Below are 27,658 nucleotides of genomic sequence, written 5' to 3' on the forward strand. Positions count from 1 at the left end.
GAGAAAATATTTTGACTTTGAATTAAGCAAAGATTTCTTAAACAGGACCCAAAAAGTACAAATCACAAAGGAAAAAAATGACAAATTGGACTTCATTAAAACTAAAAAATGTTTGCTCTTCAAAATACATTGTTAAGAAAATGAAAAGGCAAACCATATACTTGGAGAAAATATTTGCAAAATGTGTCTGAAAAGGGAGTTTTATCCAAAATACACAAGAACTTTATAACTCTCTAAGGTGATAAATAATCCAACAAAAAGTCAGTAAAATATAGGAACAGCTATTTTATCAAAATAAATATAAAAATAACTAAGAAGAACATGAAAAGGCAAATTAAAACTACAAGAAGATACAACACACATTTATTAGAATGGCAAAAATGTAAAAGGTGAACACAATACCAATTTCTAACTAGGATATGGAGTAACTAGAACCTTCTTACACTGCTGGTGGAAACACAAAATTTAATAGCCATTGTGAAAGAGTTTGACAGTTTCTTGTGATGTTAATGATAAATTTACCATGTAATTCAGCAATTTCACTAAGTATTTACTCAAGAGAAATTAAAAAACCCACATTTACAAAGATCTATATGTGAACGTTCATAGCAACTTTATTTTTAAATAGCCAAAACTTCTAACAATACAACCACCCATCAAGTGATGAACAGGTAAATTGTGGTATGTCCATACAATGGAATACTACTAAGGATAAAAAGAAATGAGCTACTGATAAGTGCAACAAAATGGATAAATCTCAAAAGCATTATGCTAAGTGAAAGAAACCAGTCACAAAAGTCTACAGAATGCATCTTTCCATTTATATGATCTTCTAGAACTGGCAAAACTGTAACGACAAGCAAAACATAAACTGGGATGCAAGGAGGGGATTAACTGCAAAGACACATGGGGGAACTTTTTGGAGTGACAAAAATATTCTATATCTTAATTGTGGTAATGTCTGTACATGCTACATATTTTTAAAATGTGCTTGAATCTTACACTTAAAATAGGTAAGTTTAAAAATCACATATCTTTTACCTTTTCGTTCATCTAATATTGTGTGACTCTCTAACGTATATCTTCTGTCTTTGCTCTACTGGACAATGAACTCCATAAGTGCCTTTAAGTGGACTTCAGAGTTGAGTCATCATGGATTTTCATAGAGTTTATCAAAACTCTAAATGGGTAGTAACATCTGGGTAAACAAACATTCAGGTAAATGGATGACTAGGAGGAGAGTTGCCAAACATTTTGGGAAATGGGGATTTATATAAGACCTTCAAGATAAGACATATTTTGGGCTGTGGCCAGTTTGGCTCAGTTGATTGGAGCATCATGCCTTAACTGAAAGGCTTCAGGCTCGGTTCCTGGTCAAGGCACATGCCTTCACTGTGGGTTCATTCCCCAATCTGGGCATTGTAGGTTTGTTCCCCAGTCCAGGTGTGTATAATCCCCTGTCCATCCAGGCGCATATGAGAGGCAACCAGTTGATGTTTCTCTCTCACATCAATTTTTTTTCTCTCCCTTCTTATCTCTAGAAGTAATGAAATGAAAAAAAAATTTCCTTGGATGAGGATTTAAAAAACATTAAAAAAGAGATCTATTTTAGAAAATGAAATGAGCTATTCATTTCACTGAGAATTTATGGTTACATTGTCACTCAGAATGATTTGCATTAGTCCTAATTCCATAATCCTTCCAATGAAAACATCCTGAAACAGTTTATAAAATCTTTAGTACTAGATTTTTTTACTCTCTTATGTTGTATAAATAGATGAATTTTCTCATTGAGTAGTTGCTTCATTTCCCTGGTGAGAAAATGGAGGCTCAAAAAAATTAAACACTCAGAGTCAGGTGTGAAAGCAAGATGAGAGGACGTAAATCCTTTCTTCTAAATTCATTAATCTTTCCAGTGCCCCAAGACTGGGCAGAATTTCTGCCCAACTTATTGGTCTATTTTCAGGCTTAAAGATTAGAATGTGAAAAGTGGATATTATATTCTTGAAAACAACAAATAGCTATAATATAATAAAGCTTTTAAAGTCTTATACAACTACAACTTCACACTCTGGAAAAAATATATGAGCTATGATTCTTTATAGTGGCAGAAACTGCAGAAATTTTAATGTCAAAGTCCCTATCTCTAAGGCAAAAAAAATCCTCTCTTTGTGGAGGGTGTGTGTGTATGTAGGAGGTGAGATGGTGGGGTAGTCTTCTAACCTTGAAGCAGCTGCCACACCCAGTCCACCTCAGGCATCAGCCAGAGCAGCTGCCAAGTTAATACACCAAACAGGAAGACATTTCTCTGGAAATCTTTGTTCCCTGAACAGCTCCCATTAAATGATTTGGGCAAATTCTTGCACACAAGGCCACTAAATCTCACAGAGAAGGGAGAAAGGGGAACAGGGAGGGACTTATACCTGCTGCTTCCACTTCTAGAAAATCTAACTGCCATTCATATTCACCCCCAAAATACCCAATTGCCCATGGGGGTGGGGCCAGGGGTGAAGGCAGTCCCTGTGTTAATCCCCAGGTATAATTTACATGTAAGTAGTGTAGGTAGAGGAAGGGCAGCAGATGGAAGCAGACTGGACCAAGCATCCCCAGGAGATGAGGCCACTTTTCAAGACTGCTTTCCAAGAGAAGCTGACCTTGTCTTGCAGACTCCTTCTCCTCAGCTTATTATTGCCCTGTGTTCTAAGGTTGACTAAGGACTGGTGTAATTTTTTCAAAATGAATTAAAAAATTAACACATGACACAGGTCAAATGTCATTTCCACCAAACTCTCTTTGCATTGACTGAGCATCCAGGCATGGTCTGGAAAGGGAGGAAACTTAGAAGGCAAGTTTGTAGCTAAAGACCTATTTATGTAGAGAAGCTTTGCATAGTTTGATCTGTGACTTCTTTTAAGAGGTTTTCTGAGAGGAATGAAGTGTGATTGGGTTCAAAGTGCATCCTGCAGAAGGACAAATAGGAACGAGGGCCTTCTATGTGATCCAATTTGATATAGGGCTGAATTCAAATCTTGTTGAGAAATGATTTTTTCTTTGAGAATGAGGGTAGGGAAAGCAACAGTGCTCTTCTGACCTATCAAAAAGCTGAGTCCCAACCTGGCTGGTGTGGCTCAGTGGTTTGAGTGCTGGCCTGCGAAATGAAGGGTCACCAGTTCTACTACTCATCAGGGCACATGCCTGGTTTGCAGGCCAGGTCCCCAATAGGGAGTGCATGAGAGGCAACCACACATTAATGTTTCTCTCCCTCTCTTTCTCCCTCCTTTCCCTTCTCTCTAAAAAAATTAATGGATAAAATCTTTTTTTTTTAAAGCAGATTTCCCATTTACTAGTGGTGGAAAGAGTTGATGTCTAGCTTTTGCCATGACCACCTTCTAACACATAAACTACTTATGTGATTAGGTGAAGAGAGAAAGTACAAATAAAGGCGCTGCATGACATTTCAGGCAGAAAAAGCAAGGACACATGAATGGCAATGACTAAAGCACCTGGAGATAGAACTCTGGTCTTCTTAAAAGATTTGCAGTTCTGTTGATGAGGTCTGAAGTGAGTTTACAGATGAGCAAGTGAGCCTGAGATGCTTCTGAGTTTCTAAAGCAACCTGATTCCCTGACATGGGACCAGTAAAGAGAGGTCAGACTGCCAGTAAAGCATGTAGAGCTTTGTATCACAGTCTAAATGTTCAGGGAAAGACTACTGATGAAGAATGGAATTCCAACAAGCTAATCTTGCACTGGATAAATACTAATTTAGTAAGCTGGGTTCTGAGGTGGTGAAGGTAAATCAGGCCTGCAAAAAATTCAGAGGCCAGGAAATCTTCTACTATGGTGGAGTCTCTATTCATCTGTCCATATCTTTTCATGGATCAGAGTGGTACTTCATCATAAACAGATTTCCTGCTCTGTGTGAAAGGCCCTTTTTCAAATGCCAAAAACTACACAAGCAAGGTTCTTTGCAAACGGAATGTGAATTCACCCAACTGCACCTCGTCCCCACTTGCCTCACCCTCATCTCACCAGACAGGCACATGAATAATGTCAGTGTACATGACATGGGCTCAGTGGATGGCAGACAAGAAGCATGACTCTCCCCCTGCAGCCTCAGAGAAGTATTACAAGGATATATGGCAACCAGTCCCCAAACCTGAATTCTCAGAAAGAAAGCTGAACTCTTCAGACAATTATTCAGATCCACGTTAGATTATTCCAATGAAGCATGGCATTTTACTTCCTCCCACTTCTCTTCAACATAAATAATAACAAGAGGAGGAGTTAAGCACCTGAGCACACTATAAGGACACTCAGAACATTCTAGGGGCACAAGTTTGTGACTGACTATTAGGCATTGGGGGCAGGCCCTACTCACACACAGGTTAAGACATAACAGGGCTCCACAAAGATTCCACTGCCTTTGCTGGGCAGACAGCTAATGAGAAAAAAAAAACAAAACCAAACCCTGTACAATGGGATCTTCTAGAAAGAGTCAGTGTCAACCCAGGGAAAAGTTAATGAGCCAGAAATAGCAGAAGCCTTTCAGCATCAGTCACCCTGAATTGCTTCTGAGCTACAGACACAGGGAGCTGGGTCTCAGGTTCAGCAAGGTCATTTACTAAAAGTACATGGGGTTTGAATCTTTAAATATTAATTAAACCGATAATGTTCACAACATTATTAAAAGAGTAAGATGGCAGTCCCTAAGCAAACCTTGTAACAGTAATCAAGAAAAGGCTGACTTGAGAAAGTCTACTCAAAAATAACATGCTATTTGTTGACTTTATGACTTTTCTTTGGTTCTAATTCATTATGGTTAATAAATAAACATTGGTCGCCAGTTCTTTACTCATCCAGATTTCACCTGGCTGCAATTCCCTGGTATTGCTGTATCTAGGGCCCCTTTCTTTCAGGGACCCCCCTCTCCCAGGAAAGACACTGTAGAGTCTCATGGTTCAAAGACAATTGAGGAGTCACCTAGATCACCTGTCCACCAAACCAAGAATTGCCTGGGTATTTCCAACAGGAGTCATGTGGCCACCTCCTGGGCTCCCCTGGTATAAGCAGATGAAATGCTGCTACTTATTCTATGGAAGCCCTAGAGAGTCTTTTGCTGAGCTTCCCTCTATTTTAAGAGCAGTGGATTCTTCTCCCAGTAGCATGGACCTTTTGAAACTGGTCTCCCCTAATGGCCATTCCGGAGGGTCCATTGTTACTGGATTACTGAATAATTGCCCACGGAGTCACTTCTGAGTCAGGATTCCCCTCCAAGCAGGATTAGATAATTGAGCAATTCTCCTCAGGAAGGTGCCTTGAGGTGATTGCACTGCGAGAGCCTGAGGCCACAGTATTGTCTAGGAACTTCGTTCTTTTTAGGTGGCTGAGGCTCAAGTTTGGGAAAAATTTATCTCTGGGCCCACAGAAGAGGAACATGATCAAGGAAACTACATGAAATGTTAGTCAAGGGAAAAGAAAATTTTTCCTACCCATTAAAGTAAAAATCAAGCACTGAATCTGACTCCAGATGTAGTGAAGTATAAGAAAAGCCAGAAGTGCTAGGCAGATTGCTAACTCCTGTGAGAAACAAGAAGAAAGCTTCACTGACATTATCACAACAAAATTTTCCAGCATCATTTAGGTGGCCTTTCATTTTGGTTCAGAGCCCTATTTAGTGCTCCTTACAGGATTTTTTCAGAAAACAGCTCTTCCTTACTCAACTTCCACTAAAGATGTAAGAATTCCCACAAACTTTCTAGAAATAATCAAAGTCTACTTCATTTTTTTAAACCCCAAATCCACCTCAAAAGTTTCCCTCAAAACAAACAATTATTTTTGTCATTTTCATCTGTGAAAATAAATATATGGCACAAAGCCTGTTATTTTTAATTAAAAAAAATTTCCTTTTTTTTAATCTCATGAAATGGAGGTTCACTTGAACAAGTACAGTCGAGATAATAAGTTATTTTATGGTGTTTGAAATGTTGTCTGTAATCACCTGATGACCCAGGAGCATGGAACTACAGAGACTTTGTCCGACAGCCCCTTGTCTGGGCAACGCTCACACCCACACGTCATTTAAGAATGTTCACGGGTATGGAGTAACCATGAACATCCTTCCTTGTGAAGAAACTGCAGAAGATTTCTTCTATGGACTCTGAGCCATGCAAACATCTAACCCAGTGTTAAGAAGACATGGATCTCAAACTTTCATTACAAAAAGGAGAAAAAAATCAAGGCAGTATCTCTTTTAAAAACCCGATGGAAGAAAACCTGTGCTTTTCTGCTCCCGGGGCACATGCTCAGGAAGCACCAGTTTAATCAAGCCAAGACCGTCTTTGTCTAGACATAGCCAGCACACTCCCAGAATCCATGAATCACAGGTTATTTTCCAGAGCAGGCTTAGAGCTCAATTCAAACGTGCTCCTTGGGGTTTGCTAGGAAGGGCGCAAAAGCAGGTCATTAGTCTCTGGAAGCCCAAGGAGGACATAGAAGAGGCTGAACAAGGATAAGTGGCCTAGCAGAGGGGAACAGAGACACCAGCCAGTCACTGCAGATGAAGCAGCCCTCAACTGCATGCCAAAGGGCCAGGTCCTCTAGAGCTCCCTCCCCTGGGAAGCCGGGTGTAAGGTTACCACTCATGAGCAGAGTGGTCAAATTGTGTTTTGTTTGTTTGTTTGTTTTATGTAAGGCTTAGAAAAACAGGTCAATATAAGGCATAAACAATAAGCCAGCATTGAGGCTGAGTTGTTCCTGAGATTTTCCCAAGGCCACAGTTTCTATCTGCCCCTTAGGAAGCCCTTCTTTCTTGCTGTGATTCTAGCAGGACCTTGAGCGGCGCAGGGAAGCATTCAGACACAACAGCATCAGCACTAACCTGAGAAGTAGCTGCAGGTGAACTAGTTGCCTTACCACTCACTGCTGCCCTCTCACTGGCTGCAGCTTCTGCCACTTCTGCCTTCTGCACATTCGAATCCTCAGAACCTGGAGGCCCTATGTGCCCCAGACCTTCGCTCACTGGGGTGGAAGTTGGGTTGGTGGTAGCTTTCCGGGTTTGGCCTTTATACCAACTAGGGTAAAACAAGGGATCCGCAGTGTCCATCGATGCAGAGACTGGAGTTTCAGACTCTGTGGTCTGCTGAGAGCCAGTGGATACAACCTCCCCCTTAATCAGGACAGATACATTCAAAAGTAAAAAGAGAAAAAGAAGAAGAAGAAGAAGAAGAAATAAAGCAGTGGATTTTAGTTCCCTTTGGGTTTGACAGCTGTGAGTTCTGTGTGTAGTGCCTAGTTTAGTGCATGTTTTAGCTCATCCCACCCTTGGCAAGTGCTAAGGGAAGGAATGCTAACAGTGCCCTTCTTCATGGCTTCGCAAGTGCCCCTCTTCTTTTGTGGGCTTGTTTTTCACAGGAGGATACCCTGGCCAGGCAGACAATGAAATCCTAAAGTGAAAGTTACTTACAAAATATCAGATATGGAAGAGAGGTCAAGCTGTTGGCCACAATTAATTTTTGACATATGCGGGCCCCTAAAAACCTCTTTCCTAAAACCAAGCATTGATCCTATTTTCATTTAGTTACCACCCCTCTTCCAATTTCGGTGCAATTGGTATACCTGGATTTTCAAGATTCTAGGAACTATAAAAATAGTATTTGAGCCTGGTTTCCCATGGAGGCAGAGCATAGAATGTGCTCTCATCCCTGAGCTCTCCTTCTGAGGTTTTGTTTCTGCAGGTAATTTCAATTCTCTTTGAAAGCAGGTGCAAGTACAGGGCTCTTTTGTGATGAGTCTGCACTGTTCACAGACTCAGCAGGTTGGGATCTGTCTGCCGCAGGTGGCATGCAGTCAGCACAAAGGCTTGAAAACTAGACAGTGGATTCTTGGAAACATAAGGTCAGCCCATCAGGTACTGAACCTGGGATAAGCTAACTTCCTTAGAAAATTTCAAACAATTCTGTCAATACATAATCTCATCATATGAAAGATACATAAAAAATTAAGCTTTATTTGTTTGCTCACTGAATGAAAGATATAGTTGTATTTCACGGTAAGCAAGAGGGACATAAACTAGCATGGCTTCTTTATTCACTTCCATTATAATCTATAGAAAATGCAAAGTTTGAAAGTATAATCATTTTTATTTTTCACTCTAATGTTATGTATTCCTCACTCTTTACCCTATATCTGCATTCAGAACAGACCTAATCTTCACAATTTTGGTGCTCTATGAACATGTCACACACACACAATTTCCAGACAAAGATCGCCTCCAATTTGAGGGTGGTGGTGGTGGAAAATCATGTTAAACCAATTGTTGCCAACCAGTTATAACAATGAATCAGGTGAATCACCTACAGGAACTTTTCTTCCTAATATTGTGACTACCCTGAAATCTTTTGTCTTCTACATACAAATGTCTGGCACACGGTTATCTTTTCCATAAGGTAGAATAAATTGTTTAGGCGGTTGGGCAAGGAAGCACACCTGCAAGTCCTGTAGGAAAGAACTCATGAGTGGTTACCTGTGTCACCAGGGCATCAGCAGCAGATGGCAGGGCTGGAGGTGGCTCTGGAGAGGAAATAGGAAGAGTGGCTGGGGCAGCCTGGAGCTCTGAGGCCAGCTGAGAGGGTTCCAAGGCTTTCTCCGGACTTTCATCTTCTCCTGATGGCTCTGTTTGAACATTTTCTACCTCTTCCAATTTTACTCCTTCTCCTTCTCCCTGTCCCTCTCCTTCTCCCTGTCCCTCTCCTTCTCCTCCGCCTCCTTCTTCTCCCTCTCCTTCTTCTCCTTCTTCTTCTTCCTCTTCCTCTTCTGGTAAGGTAATGTATTTTTAAATCATTACAATTACTAGTGCAGCCATGAAAACAATTAATGGCCAAGGCTAGAGAAATCATCTTTAACAGCTACTCGACTGTGGCCCAAGTATGCCATGCTGGAGCTTTGCACTTCTAGTTAAATGTGGACAAGACAACTCTGAACTGAGGAAAAATCATCATCATCTTCCTTGCTCCCCTCCCCACTAAGATGCACAGTCCTCATCACTACCATGCACCATCCTTCTGACCTTTGCCCAGAACCTGTTCACATTTTTATCACACTCTGTCACAACTGCAGCCTCCTGAGGGGCTAGGATTGGCATTTATTTATCTGGATCAAATCAAATAGAAATGCCACTCTCTTCCTTATCTGAGAAAACATACAAAATCCTTGTCTTATTTTAATTTCTTACCTCCTTTATTTAGTAAATGCTGATGTTTGCCACAATAAATGCCATGACTCTTTTTCTAACCATAACATTATTCCCTCAGGCAATATTAAGGAGAGATAATATTAAGTAATTTATAAAAAGACCTATCCTGGGCCCTGGCTGGCATAGCTCAGTGGATTGAGCGTGGGCCTGTGAACCACACAATCGAGATTCGATTCCTAGTCAGGGCACATGCCTGGGTTGCAGGCCAGTTCCCCGCAGGGGACTCACGAGAGGCAACCACACATTGATGTTTCTCTCCTTCTCTCTTTCCCTTCCCCTCTAAAAGATAAATAAATAATTAAAAAATCAAAAAAGATCTATCCTGAAGACTTACTTTTAAAGTTACATCTATGGACAGTAATCCACCTTTGTGGCATTAATAGTGGTCCAGCTGAAGTGTCTCATCACCTAGACATGCTAGGATGGATCAAGCCATCAAAGATTTGGTCAGCTTCAAGGTTATTTTCTTCTTGTCAATGATTTCATCAGGACAAAGTTCCAGGAGTGGGATTTCTGAGCCACATGGTAGGAATATGTTTATAACTCATGGAGTACATCTGGCCACATGGACTAAGTTTTTATTTCATGTTGTGACTTATTCTATGACTTGCTACTATTCTTGTCCTCTGATGTCTACTATGTTTTATTTTTATCTCATCCTTAACTTTGCACCTGATAATGTTTTACTTCATTGTGGCTAACGCCTTGTCTAGGGTTGAAATTGAGATTTTGTTATCACCATCAGTTATTAAGTATTTGACTACCCAGAGTCAAATACCCAATAATGGCATTATAATGGGCACCATGATATGCAAGACTAAATAAACACTGTCAACAAACTGTATGATTTTGTAATGAAATAGAGCTTCACATTAGATTACAATCCTCATAAAATTGTAACCATCCATTCTGAAAGTGATTCTGAATCCGCATTTCCTCTCACTAAACTCTTCTGTTGCTTTCATACACCTACAATTTGGGCCAAATGGTCACAAGAATAACAAACCTCTGTAAAAATCAATTTCACGTATTATTTTTTCTTCTCTATTGAGGTTGACTGTGAAGTAGTTCATGTTCTCATAACCATGCTCTATTTTTTCCATCTGAAATGCCTTCGATGCTTCAGAAATTCTGCAACAAAGACAAGTTGCCACTTACTGTCACTGTTTACAGTTTGATAGCCCTGGGTAAAAATGAAAAATATGCATTTTTTCCATAAAATGAAAATTACTTACTTTTGTAACAGGGTTTTGGCATTCTGTGAAAGCAAACAAAAGACAAGCCTACTTAAATTTTTTTCATCAAAGGTGTTGTTGACACTTAACTCTTTCCTTTGCCAACTCTGAAAATCTCGTGGCTTCATTTTAAGTGCCATAAATAACTGCTCCTTTATGCCAGAATCCTCTTATGTTTAAGCAATGTTGTGGGCCCTTAACTATATGCTCATGAAATTGTTTAAACTGATGGAAAATAAGCACATAATGGGCTTATATTTTAGTTGGTAAAATGGATCAGATGAGGTTGCATATAAAGTAACAAAAACATGGTGACAACTACTTCTCCAACACACACCTGTTTGGTCAGTTTCCTCTGGTGTCAAAAGGAGACTTACCTGTAGAAATACTGCCATTTCTGGCTCATCCATGAACTGGATTCCTGACTCAACCAACTTTGATACATTCTCCAAGTGATCAGAATACTTTTTGATCAGGGCACGGACATGTTCCAGTTTCTCCCCTTGGGTTCGAGTAATGACTTGGGTCATCTCATTCTTCCTCTCCTCCAGGATGCCATACAGGTAATCAAACTTCTCACAAAGCTCCTGTTTCTGTTTTTTGCAGCATTCCTGTTAGTTGGGTTAGCTAATGTTAGAAAGTATTTGAAAGAATGCCTACTTGGACAAATCACCTGGACATTTTGGAAAATAAGAAAATTTATTTATCTAAGATTTTTTTCTTTTTCCTTAAGCTTATAGATTTACTTATACTTATCATTTCCCTTAAGCTTATCATTTACTTATAGATTCCCACTGCGTTGATACTTTGAAAATCCCACTTTTATCAAATTTGGTATTTGGACAATCAAAAATCAATTATTGGCTAAAAGATCAATGATTTTTCAATCCTCTGTTCTTTATAAATGGAGAATTTCATATAAATTAGAACAGGTTTTGTTTTAAATTATACGTTGGTCATATAGCTTATAGGTTTATATTTTGCTTTTGAGTGAGTGTATGTGTGTGCATGTGTATATGTGTAAGAAAAAAACTATGGTACTTCCTGGTTTGTACTCTCAGTCTGTCTCTGCACCACCTCTATGTCTCCTGCCCTAGTTTCAGTCCTCCCACGTAGATTCTGAAGCTTCCAATGGCCTCTGCAGCTGGGATACCTCCTTCAAGCTAACTAACACCACTGCTAGCAAATTCATTCTCCTGGGTTCAGTGCTTTCTCTCTGTTATGACTCCCCATGGCCCCCAAAATCACATTTTAACTTTACTACTGGTATTCAACCCCCTTCATGGCCTGATTCTAGCTTTCCTTCACAATATTCTACTCTTCTCCATCACATACTACGCCTGTATCCAGCAAAAATGAATCACTCACTTCCTTTGCTCATGTTGTCCCTCTGTTTAGAATGTTTTTTCCCAATTTGCAGCAAACGCTAAGCAATCTTAAAGACATGTTGAAATACCACTTCTTCCTTGAAGCTTTCCTTGCTCTCTATGGCTGAATGTCATCTTTTAATTCTCTGAAGTTCCATAATAGTTACCGTTTATGGCATATACTTGTATCTACCAAATGCTCCATTTATCCAATACTGTCTAAGAGAGGGAGATACTGAATCTGGTCTTGGGTTCCTGGAGAGAAAGGCTGTATGGGAAATCAGCCTTGCCCATTTGCGCTGTGTGTCTAAAGCATCTCCTGTACCATCCAGCTCCATTTACTCTGAGTCCATGTTTAAATCATAACTAATTTTCCAGTTGGCCTGGTCATTAGCCTTTTGGTTTTTCAAGCTCCAGTAAACTTGGTGTGTGTGTATGCCTGTCTTCCTGGACCTGACCTTGTCTGGGTCCAAGGCCTTTATAGCTGAGAGCAGGTTTTAAGCCATGACAATCGAACCTAGAACTCCTGCCTGGTGGGTGCTTCCTGAATTCAGCCAATTTATCTCTGACATCTCTGACTTTTGTATGACCCTTATTACCCATTCATTCTTTCATTTTAGTAAACATTATTCTCTTTGATATCACATATTACTTTCTTCCTTTGGGTGAATTTCTTAAATATCTAAACTATGAAATCTGGGTTTGCCTAAGACACATTACCACCTTAGAGAGCAGATGTCCAATAAATATCTGTTGAATAGATTTTAAAAAACCATGTTTCACTTCTCTTCAACTTCTCTACTATTCTCAGAGTAAGAGGGAAAAAAAGGATAACCTAATGCAAATTGCTGGTTTATGAAGATACTCCACAAATGTGCAAGTAATACATCCCTCGCTCTACCACCTCCATTGCATAATGGTCAGTTCTCATCACATTTCTAACAAGTCACAATACATGAAGTAGATCTAATGGTACAGACCATTTTAATAGTAAGTATAGTATTCCTGTCACCCACCCAACCATGCATTCATTTAACAAACAATTCTTACACATGTCATCTGTGTCAAGCACTGTGCAAGGCTTGGCAGCCCTAACAATGAATTAAACGTAGTTTCTATTTTCAAGGAGCTCACAGTTCACTGAATGAGAAAGACTATGGGCCAATGATGTAAACTAGTAGGCTGAAAAATAGAAATATATTAAATATTTATACCACATTTTATAGAAGCATAGAGGTGGGGCCTTAATCCAACCCTTTGTTTGGGTAGGGAACATCTGAGGGGGAAAAGACCAAGGGTGGTGATGTTAGCTCAGGAAAAACTTCTTAGAGGAAGTGGTGCCCAAATTTGGCCATTAAGGATAAATAGGAGTAGAGGAGGTATAGCAGAGAATAAAAATGTGTGGAACCTTGGCAGTCGTCAAAGTAATAGGACTAGGCATGTTCAGACATGGAAATTGCTGGGCTTATCAAATTTCCATCCATTTCCAGCCCTTTAGCTTGAGATTTAGATTTATGCAGGCCACAAACGGATGCCTGTTAGTAGCTTCCTGTTCAAAATTTCTTTCTCTGTATTACCTTCTGTCCTAATCTTACAAGCAACCATCTATCCACTGCACTCCTGAAATGTGCCTTTGATGTTCAGATGCTCTACTATTTACTAGAAACATGATGGTTTCTAGGTTATTTTTCTAAAATAAATTGTGGCCCTAGCTGGTGTGGCTCAATTGGTTGGAGCATTGTCCCCTACACCAGAAAACTGTGGGTACAATTCCTGGTCAAGGCACAAGCCTGGGTTGTGGGTTTAGTTCCCAGTCTGGCTGGGAACAAGGGGCAGCCAATCGATGTTTCTCACATGGATGTTTCTCTCCCTCTCCCTTGCCCGCTCTGTAAAATCAATAAGTATGGCCTCAGGTGAGAATTTAAAAATTGATAAAATAATACAAAATTAATTGTGCACTTAAAACATTTATAATAATGAGTATTATATTAAGATGTGATACTAGCAAAATGTCTTTGTTTTATAAAAGTTTTCTCTTCTGTGATTTAATAGGTATGAGAACATTTAAGTTTGTGAAAGACAAATTGTTTTAGGTGAGGCTAAATTATGCTTATTAGGGACACATAATTTTATCTAGTGGCTTAAATGGAATACCAAGTATTATTTTATTTCTACTCTGTCTTTTTAATGATTTGTATTGTATTGAATTTTGATAAAATCACTATAATTTTAATAGCAACCATCATTTGCTCATACCTTACAGTTTAGGAAATGCTACCCCATGAATAGTATATTTTTAATTATTTATTATCATCACCATCATCATCATCATATAACTACATATTTTGTAAAAAATTTACTCCATTACTTGTCACACAGTGGACACTATATATAAGTTTTTATTAATTTAGATCTAATTTTCTTTTTTTATAAAAGATTTTATTTATTTCTTTAGAGAGGAAGGGAAGGAGAGAGGGAGAGAAACATCAATGTATGGTTGCCTTTCTTGCGTCCCCTGCTGGGAACTGGCCTGCAGAGAACTGGCCTGCAGGGAACCGGCCTGCAACCCCAGCATGTGCCCTGACTGGGAATTGAACCATGATTGTCTGGTTCGCAGGCCCACACTCAATCCACTGAGCTATACTAGCCAGGGTCTAGATCTAATTTTCTTTATTTGAATTAATCAGTTATGGAATTTTGAAGTCACATAGAATTGCTACTCCCACCATACCCAGCAGTGACATACTTCCAAGTAAAGTGAAAAAAAATTGTATGTAAACTGCTAATCAACTGAATATGTACCTTTTCACAACTCTAACAATGCCCACATGAGAAGTATGGTTTGAATGATTGGATGAATGAATGAAATATTACTTGTATCTAGCAATAGTTAGCCTTCACTCAAAAGTTTCTGTTTTGTTCTGTTCCAAAGAAATGGGTATTTACCTGATACCCCCAAGCCACTGCTTGATTCAGTGCTCAAAAGAACAGAACAAGAAAATGTTATGCAACCCTAAGGAAGCCATTTAACCTCAGGACAATAACACACTTTTAAATTTTTATCTGTACATTAATGCAGCAATCCCCAACCTCTTTGGCTAGCTTTGTGGAAGGCAGGGAGGGTGGGGCAGGGACAGAGAGGCTGGGAACTTCACTCCACCGCTGAGGATGGGGATGGAGGGTGGAGACAGAAGGCAGAGCTCAGGGGAGCTTTGCTTGTGGCCTGGTTCCTAATAGGCATAGCTGGTACTGGTTTGCATCCTGGGGGTTGGGGCCCCTTGCATTAAGGAATCAAAATGAATGGTCGCTAAGGTCTCTTTCTTCTCTATAGTTCAAATATTCTACAGGCTATGAAATGCTTCTTTAGATATAAAATGCCTCCTTTGATTCCCAGCAAGTTCCAGAGTGGTCATCTACAGCACTAAGGTATAAATTATATGTCCTAGCCCTGCAATGTCAGTCCCATGGCAATGTGCCATGGCCACGACAGGAAAAATCTGAGACAGTTGTGACCAACGCTCTTACCATGTAAGGAGTGAGGCTCTGTGACCAAAATAGAGACAAAGATAAGCTTTTAGCCCTACCACTTGTCAATGAGCAACTGGCTTTCTGGGCCCATTCATATCTCTACCACATTCCTCCATGCACCACACACATGTCTGGAGCTGCAGTTCTGGGTCTGCAAGTAGCCACTCAGCTTTGCCTGAAATACACTACTTCAAAAGTCCCTTCAGTAAGGCAAAAGAGGGTGAAAAAATAGACAAAAGATTAACAATACTAAAGAAAGAACTACCTTAACATAGGAATATTCTCCTGAGGAACTCAAACCCAAACCCTCACTCATAAAGGCCTATTATATGCATTTGGAAGAAGTCTCATGAGTGCAGACTAGGATGAGAACCCAGGTCTCTGCAAGGCTGTGCTAGAAAAGAGACAGACAAATCAGAAAAATGCTGTGCCTCCAGGCACATGGGCTGGAGTTCAGCCCCTCTGCAGCCTTCCAGGTGCCTCTGCGTTGTGTTCAGTGGAACAACCCTATTCAATGGCCTTCGTTCTCAGACTCCTAAACTCATGCTTTTTTCCTACCATATTGTCATTACCTACTTTATGTTAGAAAAATAATTATGTTACAATTTATGGAAATTCTAATGCTTATTCCTGGGATTCCTGGCATTAGGGGTTTTTTAGACTAGTCCAGATCATTTAGAAGCTCCTTAGGAAAACTTTCCCTGAAGGCTGAGGGCCAGGTGAGCCCATCCTGGCTTGAGCCTCATGGTTCAGTAAAAGTCACAAGACCACAGTAAGCTGAGCAGCTGTTTAATTCATTCCCATCTGCTGTGGGTAGTCAGGACCTTTCCCGGAAGAGGCTCAGCCTCTGTTGGTTACCAATATTTCCAGTTACCAAAAAACCTCTTAGGTAAAGATGGAGCTCCATTCATCCTCACTTTTTCCTCTGCAGGGTGTTGCTTCACCCTACTCTCAGAATTGACCAAGACCCTGTAATGCTTACTCCGACTTTACCTACAATAGGCTACAGATGCTCCAGTGGTTTAAATGACCATTAACATCATTAGAATAAGTGTGCTCTTTCTAAAATGACTTTGTGGATGACACAAGGTGATGCTTATTGAGCCCCTGGCATGTGCTCTTACCCCAATTTAGCCATCACAACAACACTGTGAAGAAGGTATTCTCTTCTAAGAACATATTATATTGCCTCTAAATATGGCCTCAAAAATTAGGGCATGCTTATTAAAATGATTTTTATTATAGTCATACTTCCTAGTTGTAACTGCCTGGACAATGTCTCAGAGCTGTTTGGATAAAATCAATGTTTTAGAAATACAGTGGTTCTCATTGCAAAATCATTGGAGAATTTTATTAAAGTTTTCATTTTTTCAGATATTGCAAATGCTCAAGATCAAATATTTATTATTCAATTTGTAGCTTCTTCCCCTAAACAGGCATTCATATGAAACAAGATAATTTCCAGCCTGCCTGCCCACCTACCTCAGAAGGGCCAATATCAATATTCTGCTCTCTTGGGGTCCTGTGACATAGAATTAGTGTCATTTACAAAGACAATAAGAGGGAGGTTATGTTTTCTAGGGATGAAGAATGAAAGTCAGACACATTTGCCTGGAAACAGAGAGCTCTGAGGCAGTATACTTCACCACTCCCTCCAGCAGCCCAACCTCTTCAGTCCCAGCCTGTCCCAAAACAAAACAGCTCTGGGCCTGAAAAAGCAAGGGTAGCCCCCAACCTTTCTGGGCTCTGCTAAACAGCTCAGAAGGCCTTCCAGTGCCCTGCAATCCAGAGCTCTGGGAGTGCCCCAGGCTGATCCACACTCAGGACAGCTAGAAGGAATAAAGGCTCCTTCATCTTCCATCAGACCTCAGCAACAAAGGAAAATGCACTCCTCTCCGACACAGTTCAGACTGCCCTTTCATGACTGCAGTCCTCAGTGCCACTCTCATCATCAATGCAAACTCACAACAACTGGATACATTATTTTTAAAGAATAAAAATGAGTCTACAGTGTGATTTTCCCTAAGCACAGCAGCTGTGCAGGGCCAGTCCTAAGCCAGGTGACTGCCCAGGCCAGCTCTGTAAGACATTGCATGATTAGGGACAAAATTAGCCATGTGCAGGAATGGACACTTGACCAAGGGGCAGGTGTCAGGACCCTCATGGGGAGAGGTGAAGTAATTAGGGAAGGATAGAGCCCACCCCAGGGGCTACTCCATTTCCCATCCCTGAGGGGTTCCTCACCAATCAGAAAAGAGAATTCTTTAACAACAGCTCCCCACCCCCTGGTCGGCAGCCACCAAGGGCTTCTCAGAACATGTTTCCAGGCAGGTGGTGAGCAGAGCCCAAGAGGGAATCAACAACCCCAGGCAGAACGGGAGACACAAGAGCTCTGTAACCCTGACCCTGGGCACAGAATTCACCTGCTTGGCAAGATAGGACCCTTTCAGTCTGAGGCAAAGACCTGGTGCACTTCACAAGCTGTCCTCTGGACCGACAGGAAGCCGGTGCTTTGCCCACTGATAAGGCCCTACCTCTCCAGGAGAGCACCTTAGTCATTACAGGTGTGTAGAGTGTGGGCATTTTGTGGCAGTGACTGTCCTTGGGGCCTCTTCAAATGGGGGAATTGGCATCAAGTGGGAATCACAGAATCAGAGACCTCCATGGGGCTCTGAGCTGATCCCTGCATTTCCAGATGAGCCAACTAAACTGATCTAAGAGCTGTTATCTGAGCCATATTCATTTATTCACTCCTTATTTATTTTATTGAGTATTAAAAATGTCAGGCCCACTTTAGAAAAATGTGGAATGCAGGAATACATAAAGAAGACATTGAAAATCACCCATGGTCCCACTATTCACTGCCCTTAACCTTTTGATTTCTGGAGTTTTCCCCTCTATGAGTGTATGTAGGGTTATTTATGAATATATACATTCCATACCATTTTATATACTGCTTTTTAAATTTATTTCCTTAAGGTAAAATCCCAGAAGTAAAATAAACAGGTAAAAGGGATGTACACTTTCAAGATTCCTGCCAATTTACAGTCTCATCTTGAAGGCTTACAGGCAACAGTTACACACCCTCCTCTAGTAACCTGAGGAAGTACTTATAAAAAGTGCGTTGTTTGCCGAATGTTTTTATCAGTAACTACAGAGGTCATAATCTGATGGTCACTGCCAAGAAATTCTTCCTGACATCGGCAGTAAATTCCTCCTGCTGACTTAGTTTCAAACCTGTTTCTTCTTGTCTTGTTCTTAGTGGAAGAAAAAACAGCTGCTTCCCATTGTACCCTTGAGCCTCCAGGAACAAAACGTATTGTTAAATCTCTCCCTCCGAGCCCTCTCAGTGTCCTCTGACCCTGGCTAGGTGAGGCCAAGTTGTTTGCATTTGCTCAAGGCCAACTGTGACTCACAAGACTTTTCTCCTGTATGTGTTCCCCAGCCTAAAAGTCCCTGACAGAAAGCCTGTTCCCATGACAGAGGTCGCTGATCAAGGCCTGACCAGTGATGAGTACAGATTACCTCACGGATGTACTAGCAACACACTCCTATTTCCACACTCAAGACTCAGTGTGGTACCACACTGGAATGCTGATTCATGGTTTAATGATTGAGTTGTATTCGGCCTTTACTGTAAATAAGTAAAAAGAAAAGTTTATATTGTCCACTTCACAATGCCTTTGAGTTTTTTACCAACAGAAAAGTTTTCTTCTATAAGTGGATCCCAAGTTTATCACGGATTTTAATAGGACTATGAGCGTGAAGAAGAGAGGAGATTGACTTTAATTATGTGTAAATCTATAATGAGATGATTACGACCAAGGTCATGAAGTCATCATCTAGGAATGGCCTTTGGCTTTTGATAGAATGTCATCTTTCTAATGACAAAATAATAAGAATAGGGCACTTACCTTATGCCAGGCACTGTACTAAGCATTTTGCTTATGCTTATTTAATTCCTCACAGTAACTATAAAGTAGGTACTATGGTTACCCCATTTTTACAGATGATAAAACTGAAAGATTGAATGTGCATGTGACTGGATCTTAAAAGCATAATGCTTAGTTTTTAAAAAAGTAGGAAGCAGAAAGAGAAATGCAATGCCATTTATAAAATTAAGACATGCATATACAACAGTACACATTTTATAAGAATACAGGTACATGGAACATCAAACATGTTAGACTGGTTATTTACAGAGAAGAGAACAGGAGTGGGAAATGGGGATAAAAGGAGATAAATAAATAAGAGGGACCTTGCCCCCAGATATGAAGACAATAAGCCATGAACTGAGCAGTACAGAGCCTCACTCTCTGCACCTGAAGTCCAACACAAATCACCCCAAAACTAAGAGGAGGGAGGGAGGAATAAAGGGCTCCCAGGTACAGAACCAGAGACCTGGATGTCTGACACCTGCCCCTCTGCAGCATGGCTTAACTGGCCTGTGAATCTTTGTCTTGAAAAGATACCTGCTTCAGAGCTAAATCTCTTTAGGCTTCAGCATTTTGCCTTCAGCAATTACACAGTTTGTAAATGACCTTGAGAAAGAGTAGATTCCCCATGTCTTTTACATGCCAACCCTAAGTGTAAGCTAAAGAACAAGCCATTCATCCTTTTGTTCAAGTTTTCATTTAGCGTTTATTATGTGCCAGGTACTGGGCCAGGAAGAGGGCAAAGATAGTTGAATGAACGAGAACTCAGGCCTCCGTGAACTCCCAGCTACTGAGTTGTTTTGTAACCACGGTCAGGCAGATCTCTGTCCTCCTGCTGGCCCTTTGCAGCCCCACTGTCAGGGCACAGATATGCAGCTCAAACCCACATATAAATTCCTAAAGCACTAGCTAGCATTTCCTAAAACCATTTCGATTTTCCCAAAGAAATTGTGCTATAAAAACAGATGACACTCATTTTTCATTACTGGGAATTATTTTTCTTGTAGCCAATCTTTCAAAATGTGTTGACCACGAAGGAGCAAAACATATAACAAAAGCCTAGTAAATATGGTGAAATATGCCTTATTGACTCATGAGGTCACTTCTCTTCCTGAACCAGGAGGTGAATATTTTAGAGACAAACCAGGAATGAGGTCATTAAATATTGAAATGGGGATTTGTAGCATGGTATTGAAGAAGTCACACCCCCAGGAGTTTGGGCTTGGGTTATATTTCTATGGAGACTTGACTTACCTCAATAGTTTTACAGGTGTCCTCCAGCTGGCTGATCACTCCCTGGACTCGATCATTGTTTCCCACAAGGACAGCAATACCATCACTGAGTTCAGACTAATGAGGAGAAAAGAGGGGTACAAGATCTTGGGGGTTTTCTAGTCAGCACTGATTGTGTATTAATCACAGCATTGTCCTCAATGGGTTCTTCATCTAGGATCTATAAAACCCTAAAAAGTAACAGTGAGGCTTGGGAGGTTTAGAACCTCCTAATCTTGAAAGTAAAACTCTATATGGATAAGTATAGAAATGCATTTGTGTGGGACGAGGTCTCAGATTTTTCATCAAATTCCTTACTGACTCTGGCCCTGCTAAAAATATTTTAAAAGCTAAATTATAGGCCACAGATAGAATAGCATGCTCAAGCTAAAGAATTCTAAGTATTGTTTTAAATTGAATGGAGTCTAGTACGTGACATCATGGACCCAAAATAAATCATTTGCCAAGTCATCTGAGGATCAGTTTACTAGGAATATATATATAGTGAGTATTCACTCATTCATTCACTTATTTACTTATACTTATTCAACATATACTTATACACCTTCTATGTACTAAGTGTACACACACTCACATACTAGACTACAAGTCACTACAAACTTGAAACTACTAACATACAGCTGTTTCTAGGGGAAATTTCTCTCATATTCTTGATCCAAAGAGATTCCATTGTTTGTGCTTACTCCCTTCCCAAGGTTGGCCTAAGGAGCACTAGGGGACACAGAGAGGGGAAAACTACTCGATTCATCTCTGCCTTTACCTTCTCTATGATGCTGGGCAAAACGTGTGATCAACTTTTCTCACACATTAAGTGACAAGAACAGTGTTTGCAAAAACAGTTTAAAGCTACAGAACCCTTTATTTAAATGGAAGAAATAGATGAGAGTGAAGCTGCTTTGGCCACACAGGAGTGGAGTAGAAGTCCTCCTGTCTATCCCACATGAGTCTCCAGAGCTCTGAGGGAAGCAGTGTGACACTGGTACTATTCAGTTCTAGCACACTAAGAGCTGGGGACAGGGATGGAAGGAAGGAAGGAATAAAGTATAAGTGGATTAAAAACAAATGTTATATCAATAGGTGTCCTACTGAATTCTGCTCCTTTAGCAGTTAGTGCTCACAGTGAGGTTGGCTCACACTGGTGTTGCCCAGTGTGGAATCTGTGACTCTAATAGAAAGAAGCAGAGATGTGGAGCTGCTCAAATCCTAGGTGCCTGGAGTGGCTGCACCCATTTGAGCACAGGACTCTGTGCATTTATTTGGATCAAATGGAGAAGTTCCTACTTGTCCATGGGTGAAACTGTATTGGCAGGTTAGTGATAAGCTGAGGAAGATGCTGCATTTGGTTAGAATGAGAGGACCAAGCCTGGAGGCCCTGGAGTAGGGGCATTTAGAGGAGGCCTTTTATCAACTGGCCTGGAATGAAAGGCTAGAGGGCAGTTTCACCTAGCCTTGAGGCCGGCACAAGGCACTGTTTTAAAATTGTTCATTGACAAAATGCCATTTATTGTATCTCTGCCCCACTAGAGTGAGGAAGACAAGGTGGGTGGGTGGGAGTAGTGGGTAAAAGGAATTTTTTGTTGGTGAATGCAGAAAACTACTCTGTGACTGGAATAAAAACTTGTCCTTTCCTTATCTGTAGTCTGAATTTTAAATAATGTTTGAACAGCTTGAGCTTATAGTCCCACAGCACTGCTCATTCCCAGCAACCTGCAAAGAGCTCCAAAACAGGGAGCCTTCCCCTGCAACCTCCTTCTTGACCCTCCACATCCCTTCCCTCTCTGGCCTTCCAGAACACCCACCAGAGAATGAACCATGGGGCCTCATGCAGTCAGCATTCCTCCCCACTGGATCCTCTGCCCTTCTTATCTCAAGGCCTTGTCCCCATGTGATTTTGGTGGCAGGAAGTCAATCCCAAGGGCACTTGGAAGGGGCTGCAGAGAAGAGACAGGAGGGACGCTGTTACCTTTTGCCTTTGGAACACGTGAGTGAGGGGAGCCACTTGGCAGTCCTTGTGTGCCCCAAAGATCTTGCACAGAGAGCAGGTGGGCACCTCGCAGTTCAGACAGTAGATGTTGATGCGCTCCTCTTCATGCTCCTCGCACCTGGGCTGGTCGGCCTTCTTTTCTGGTCTGGGAAAGAGGTAGCAGAAAAATCCTCAGCCCCCACTGAGGCAGAGCCCAGACGGTCCATCAGCAGTGCAAACCCCAGCCAGCCCCTGGGTAAATGGTGAGCGAATTCCACAGGCTCCCAGAGCCGTCCACATTCAGCTTCCCTGCAAGAGTAGCAGTAATGTACTGACAAACCTCTAACAACCAGCCTGGGGTGGAGATGAGGCATTGGAGACTCTGATCTGCAGCATTTGCCAACCTTGGTGGTGGGAATATTCCGAGCAAGGCAGATTTCACGTTATTGATGGTTCAAAAACCAGCTAGTTCAATTCCTAAAAGTTAGCAGAGTACCCAGCACTGTCTCCATAGGCCACCAGTTTCTCAAGAGAACACCTGCCATTCACCCAGAAAATTAAATGTAAATAACTTCCTGAGGACTTGGCAGTGGTTAAGAGTGGTAGTATGTGCTCAGTGAAAGTGAACAATTATACTAAATGAGCAATAAGAAAAATGCAGATTTCTGTTCTGGGACATGGTGGACCTTAGAAATGTAAATCTCACAGATAAGCTCCAAGCTTTAGTTTTCCCAGCAGGTCAGCACTAACCAAAACTTATTCCAGCTGCAGCAGATAATAATGGAGCATTGGGCGTGTATGTGCTAATGAGATGAGAAGCAAGGAGTGAAAAACAGAAACCAGGAGGGAAGTGGACACATCATTGTTACTAAAGGATAACCTGTTAGCTGTGGAATCACCTGAGGCAGCCCAAGTTCACAGACAGGAGAGAACCCTGTATATTCTTCTAACCATCATCATGGCTTAGGTGTCATGTTCAAGATCAGATCTGCACCAGGGTGTGGTGCTTTGGATCCCCTCTGGAGGGCATGGTGGGAGGTGCGGTTGTAGCCTGCTCACACCAAAATCTGGAATTTTTATATATCTTATCCAAAGGCTGAGGCTGTTAATAGTTTTCAGAGGTATTTAAAAAATTTAAATACAAGTCCCAAACCGTGTCTCATACTCACAAATATATGGTTATTTAGAAGTAGCTCAGATTTTGATTTTTTTTTAGTTGTTATCAAAATCTACTTTTAAAAACTGCAAGTTTTTATGGGCCATGAAATCAATTTAGGGGGCCATGACCAGCATTGTAAAATAAAATAAATAAAATAAAATAAAAAAGTAAAATAAAATAAAATAGCCGATACTGTGAACTACATGTAGTAAGGATCAAGTATTGATATATGAAACTTTTGTTTCAGTTGTACATATATAGGTACAACTTATGTGCATAAGTATATGTGGGAACCTGAAACAAAAGTATATATGTCATTGTATCTATTGTCTGTGTTCATCCATGTATGTAATGGTCACTAGATCACAATGCAAAACATACTTCCTCCTGTGAGACATGAATCAAAATGTTTGAAAACCCCTAATATTGATATGTAATATACTGTAGCTGCAGACCCAGAACTCAGAGAAAGATAGTGAATATGCTGATTCACATCTGTACGTCATTGGGTTGAAGTTAAGTGCTTGAGACTGGGAAAAACCCTGGGTCTGATAAGGAAATTGTAGGGACTGCCAGCTTCAAGATTTCAGAATCTGATTTTTATAAAAGGAATTTTGCTTGGTCTCATAGCAATATGTTCCCATGAAGTCAGTGACCTCCTGGCCTGATTTCTGCTATATGCCTGAAAACTAACAGAGGAAAATAAACATCCCCCCCCCCCAAGAAAATGTATCTCCCTCCCAGGTCTGTCTGTTTCCTCCACTAGAATATAAACTCTCTGAGGGCAGGGACCATGGTCTGTCTTCTGTTTTACTTGATCCTCAGTGCCCAGAATGATCAATGTCTTGCATTGGGTGGGTGCTCAGGAAACATTTATTGAATTAATGAATGAGAATCGAAAGAGAATTTGTCAGATTAATGGGTAGTGCTCCCGGTGCTCTAACATCAAACCACTTATTTGGAAATGGTGTGTAAAATATGGGAAAAGCCTGGGGTCACTGAGCACTCATGCCTGGCAAAAAGACTAGACAACAGCCTAAAGATTGACAAATGATGAAGTACTCTGGGGCTTGTGTAGGGATGGGGAGTGGTGATTTGATCTTTGTTTGGGCAAAGGTTCTCCACCCCTAAAACTTTCCCTCTCATGTGATTCCACCTCACAGTGAACATGAAGAAAGTTCCTGGACCACATTTACTGGGAAATGGCCCAGGCAGTACTGTTGCGGGTGTTCTCCCCTGGGCACTCCCTGAGGTGGCCTGCACCTCTGTGCTGTTCTGATGTCAACGGCTATGACCACAGACATTGCGAAAGAACTCGGTTTTTTCAGTACATGCAAACATCGAAGAGGTGGAAATAGCCATAGGCTCTATGTTTAGTTTTTATTGTGATTATTTATTTTTTCATAAAGCAATACAGATCGACAACTACTTCCCATGTTCCTTATTAGGTTGTTCTTGTTTAGGTGGCAACACAGGTCCAGAGGCATTTCCCACTTACAAATGAGCTTATAATGAAAACCTTTAGACAACTCGAAAGATGTAACAGACTTGGGACAACCATGGCATGTTGAATAAAGATGTAAATGCCCCTTCATGACATGAGGATGGCTCAGCTCACAGTGTGTGTGGTTCAGGGCTTGCACCAAGTGCTGGCAGGGGCCCTGGCCATTTGTACAGGCTCGACTCGAGGAGTCTGTAGGTGGCACTCTCTGGTCTCTGAGGTTGCTGGGACCATCTCAGAGTTTCCTGAAAGATAGGCATCTGGTCGCAAAGAGGCATTTTAAGCAGTGAAACTCTGCTTAAGAGTCAAACCAACCATAAAGCTTAGTTCCAGCTCAGCTTCTCCATAAGGGGATTGTGTGGCCTTAGGCGAATTACTTCACTTCTTTCAGGCTCAGCTTTTACTCATATCAAAAAATTGGACTAAGGGTTTACTAATAAAATATAGCAGAATTTAAATAAACACATGCATTTATTTATTCATGTTTCCTCTTGAAATCCCACTAAAATAAGTGGCCTTGTAGTTCTATTTGAATGTTTAAAATAATATATATTAAAAATTTTAATAAGGTAATAATCATAATAGTTAAGCCTCACAGGATTATGCTGAGAATTGAAGAATTACACATAACTTATGTGTAAACCACCCAGAACAGTAGTTGACACATACTCAGAAAATACTAGTTTTACTTACTGTATTTTAAAGTTAATTATATTCATTATTATTAATAATAAAAATTAGTTCCTTCTCTTGTCATTCCCCCATACTGTGGCTAGTTCAGTACCATGCAGAATTCTGGATGAGAAAGTCAAGTGTTTCCAGACCTACAATCTCTAGCCTTTCTGTAGAAGGTCAAAGTTCACCAGCTCCTCCCCTTTCTGCCCCCAAGCCAAATGACTTCAGGTCAGAGCTGGGTTCACCTCACTCTGTATAATATTTCAGGGTCCCCTAATATGCCCTTAAGTCCAAGATTCTGGGCTTATAAGGCCTCCAGACTCAAAGGAACAACTAGATTTATGCCCAAACATTTGTTTGAGCACTTTGTGCAACCTGTGGTTTTGCTACCAAGTAAAATGCCCCAAAGGCAAGACTCAAGTTAAGAAACAATAGCATAAGAAGAACTTGATAATCACAAAAACACCCCTACTGCACTCAGCTATGAACTTCATTGTTGGACATTTGGTTCATTGCTTTTAGACCATTTGCTTACCTGGGCACTATTTTTGGCACACGCACCACACAGACTTCATAGTTAACTAATGTGTCTTGTAGTTTTACTAATGCTACAAGTTGTAACATCTCCTCTCCTCTGGATTTCATAACAATTATTGCTATTTCACATGTTTCAAGCTCTCACTGTGTCAAGCAGTAAAACAGAAAATTATTATGATAACTAGAACATGTAGGAAGGTTCGTGGTGTTGCTTGATCAGCTGGCACTTATGGAGCAACTATTCTGTCTAAGGCACTGTACTATGCACTAAATCTGTTGTTGTATAAATTACCTTAATAACTGCTTAATTTTTGAAAGAGACAGTGTACATATTTGCATTTTAAAGTAATGAAATACAGTGAAATCCAAGCAACAGCAACAATGGTACTTTTCTTCTTCTCAAGAGACTTTGGGCTCAAGGGGAATAGTCAACTCCATTATCTCTGCAATATGTACTAACAATCATTTTTCTTCCCCAGCTCCATCTGTATCCTGGCACTACCTAATTTAGTTCTGAATCAGAACCAGAAACTAATAGCCATAGTGATTACAATAATTACATGTTAGATTTATAAAACGGTTTTCCTTCCAAGAGTGTGAGGCTCTCGGAGCCCTGCAGATGTTCCATAAATACATGTCTTCTAGTAGGAATCACAGTGAGGTCATTTCTAGATGGTCTCAATATTGCTGTCAAGCTTTGTGGACCCGCCTGACCTGTATACAATTGGAAAAGGGCTCTTCACACCATGACTTCGAGGAATGAGCTCTCGCCTAGGAAAGGAACGCTATAGCCAATGTGACTTGATGAGGAAGAAGCCCCCCCTTTAAAAAAACTGATTGGAGTATATAATGTATCTCAGTCAATCAACAGGTAAGTGTGCAGTAATACAATCTAGATAGAGATAGGAAAACATAACGTGAACTCCATCTTTCCCTCCTACCCCCCATGTCTCTAAACTTTAAGTTGCTAAAGGCCAGGACTATGCCTTCCTTTGTAACTTTCAGACTCAACACCATAACATGTTAGAGAGTTTTGTTTTTATTGTTATCATCTAGATAATTTTAAGGTGAGACTCTCTGAACTAGGAAAGAACTATTTTGGAAGATGCCATTTCTGTGATTTTCTCTAAAGTTTTATGCCACAGTTTTTACATAAAGTTTTATACTATAATTTTATATTATGCTATAACTTTCTGGAGCTACAAAGGACCTG

At 40.7% G+C, this 27,658-nt stretch overlaps 1 protein-coding gene across 10 annotated transcripts in view; it reads right to left on the reverse strand.

The window, feature by feature from the left end:
- TRIM55 (tripartite motif containing 55) overlaps positions 1–27,658 on the reverse strand; it is a 39,102-nt gene that overhangs the window by 10,111 nt on the left and 1,333 nt on the right. Inside the window, exons 3-11 of one of the 10 annotated variants that reach the window (XM_053661228.1) lie at positions 22,574–22,739; positions 20,572–20,667; positions 10,865–11,098; positions 10,488–10,510; positions 10,259–10,383; positions 8,524–8,570; positions 6,880–7,167; positions 5,492–5,579; positions 591–1,537 (exon numbers count right to left, since the gene is read on the reverse strand). In XM_053661228.1, coding sequence (XP_053517203.1) covers positions 1,401–1,537; positions 5,492–5,579; positions 6,880–7,167; positions 8,524–8,570; positions 10,259–10,383; positions 10,488–10,510; positions 10,865–11,098; positions 20,572–20,667; positions 22,574–22,739 — 1,204 coding nt within the window. In that variant the 3' untranslated portion in view covers positions 591–1,400. Of the gene's footprint in view, positions 1–590; positions 1,538–5,491; positions 5,580–6,879; positions 7,168–8,523; positions 8,814–10,258; positions 10,384–10,487; positions 10,511–10,864; positions 11,099–20,571; positions 20,668–22,573; positions 22,740–27,658 lie in introns of those variants that run through there. The other 9 variants (XM_053661222.1, XM_053661225.1, XM_053661223.1 and 6 more) reach the window with 9 other exon arrangements.

This window comes from Artibeus jamaicensis, unplaced genomic scaffold (assembly GCF_021234435.1).
Source record: "Artibeus jamaicensis isolate MK-2021 breed Jamaican fruit bat unplaced genomic scaffold, CSHL_Jam_final scaffold_916, whole genome shotgun sequence".
Taxonomy (NCBI): domain Eukaryota; kingdom Metazoa; phylum Chordata; class Mammalia; order Chiroptera; family Phyllostomidae; genus Artibeus; species Artibeus jamaicensis.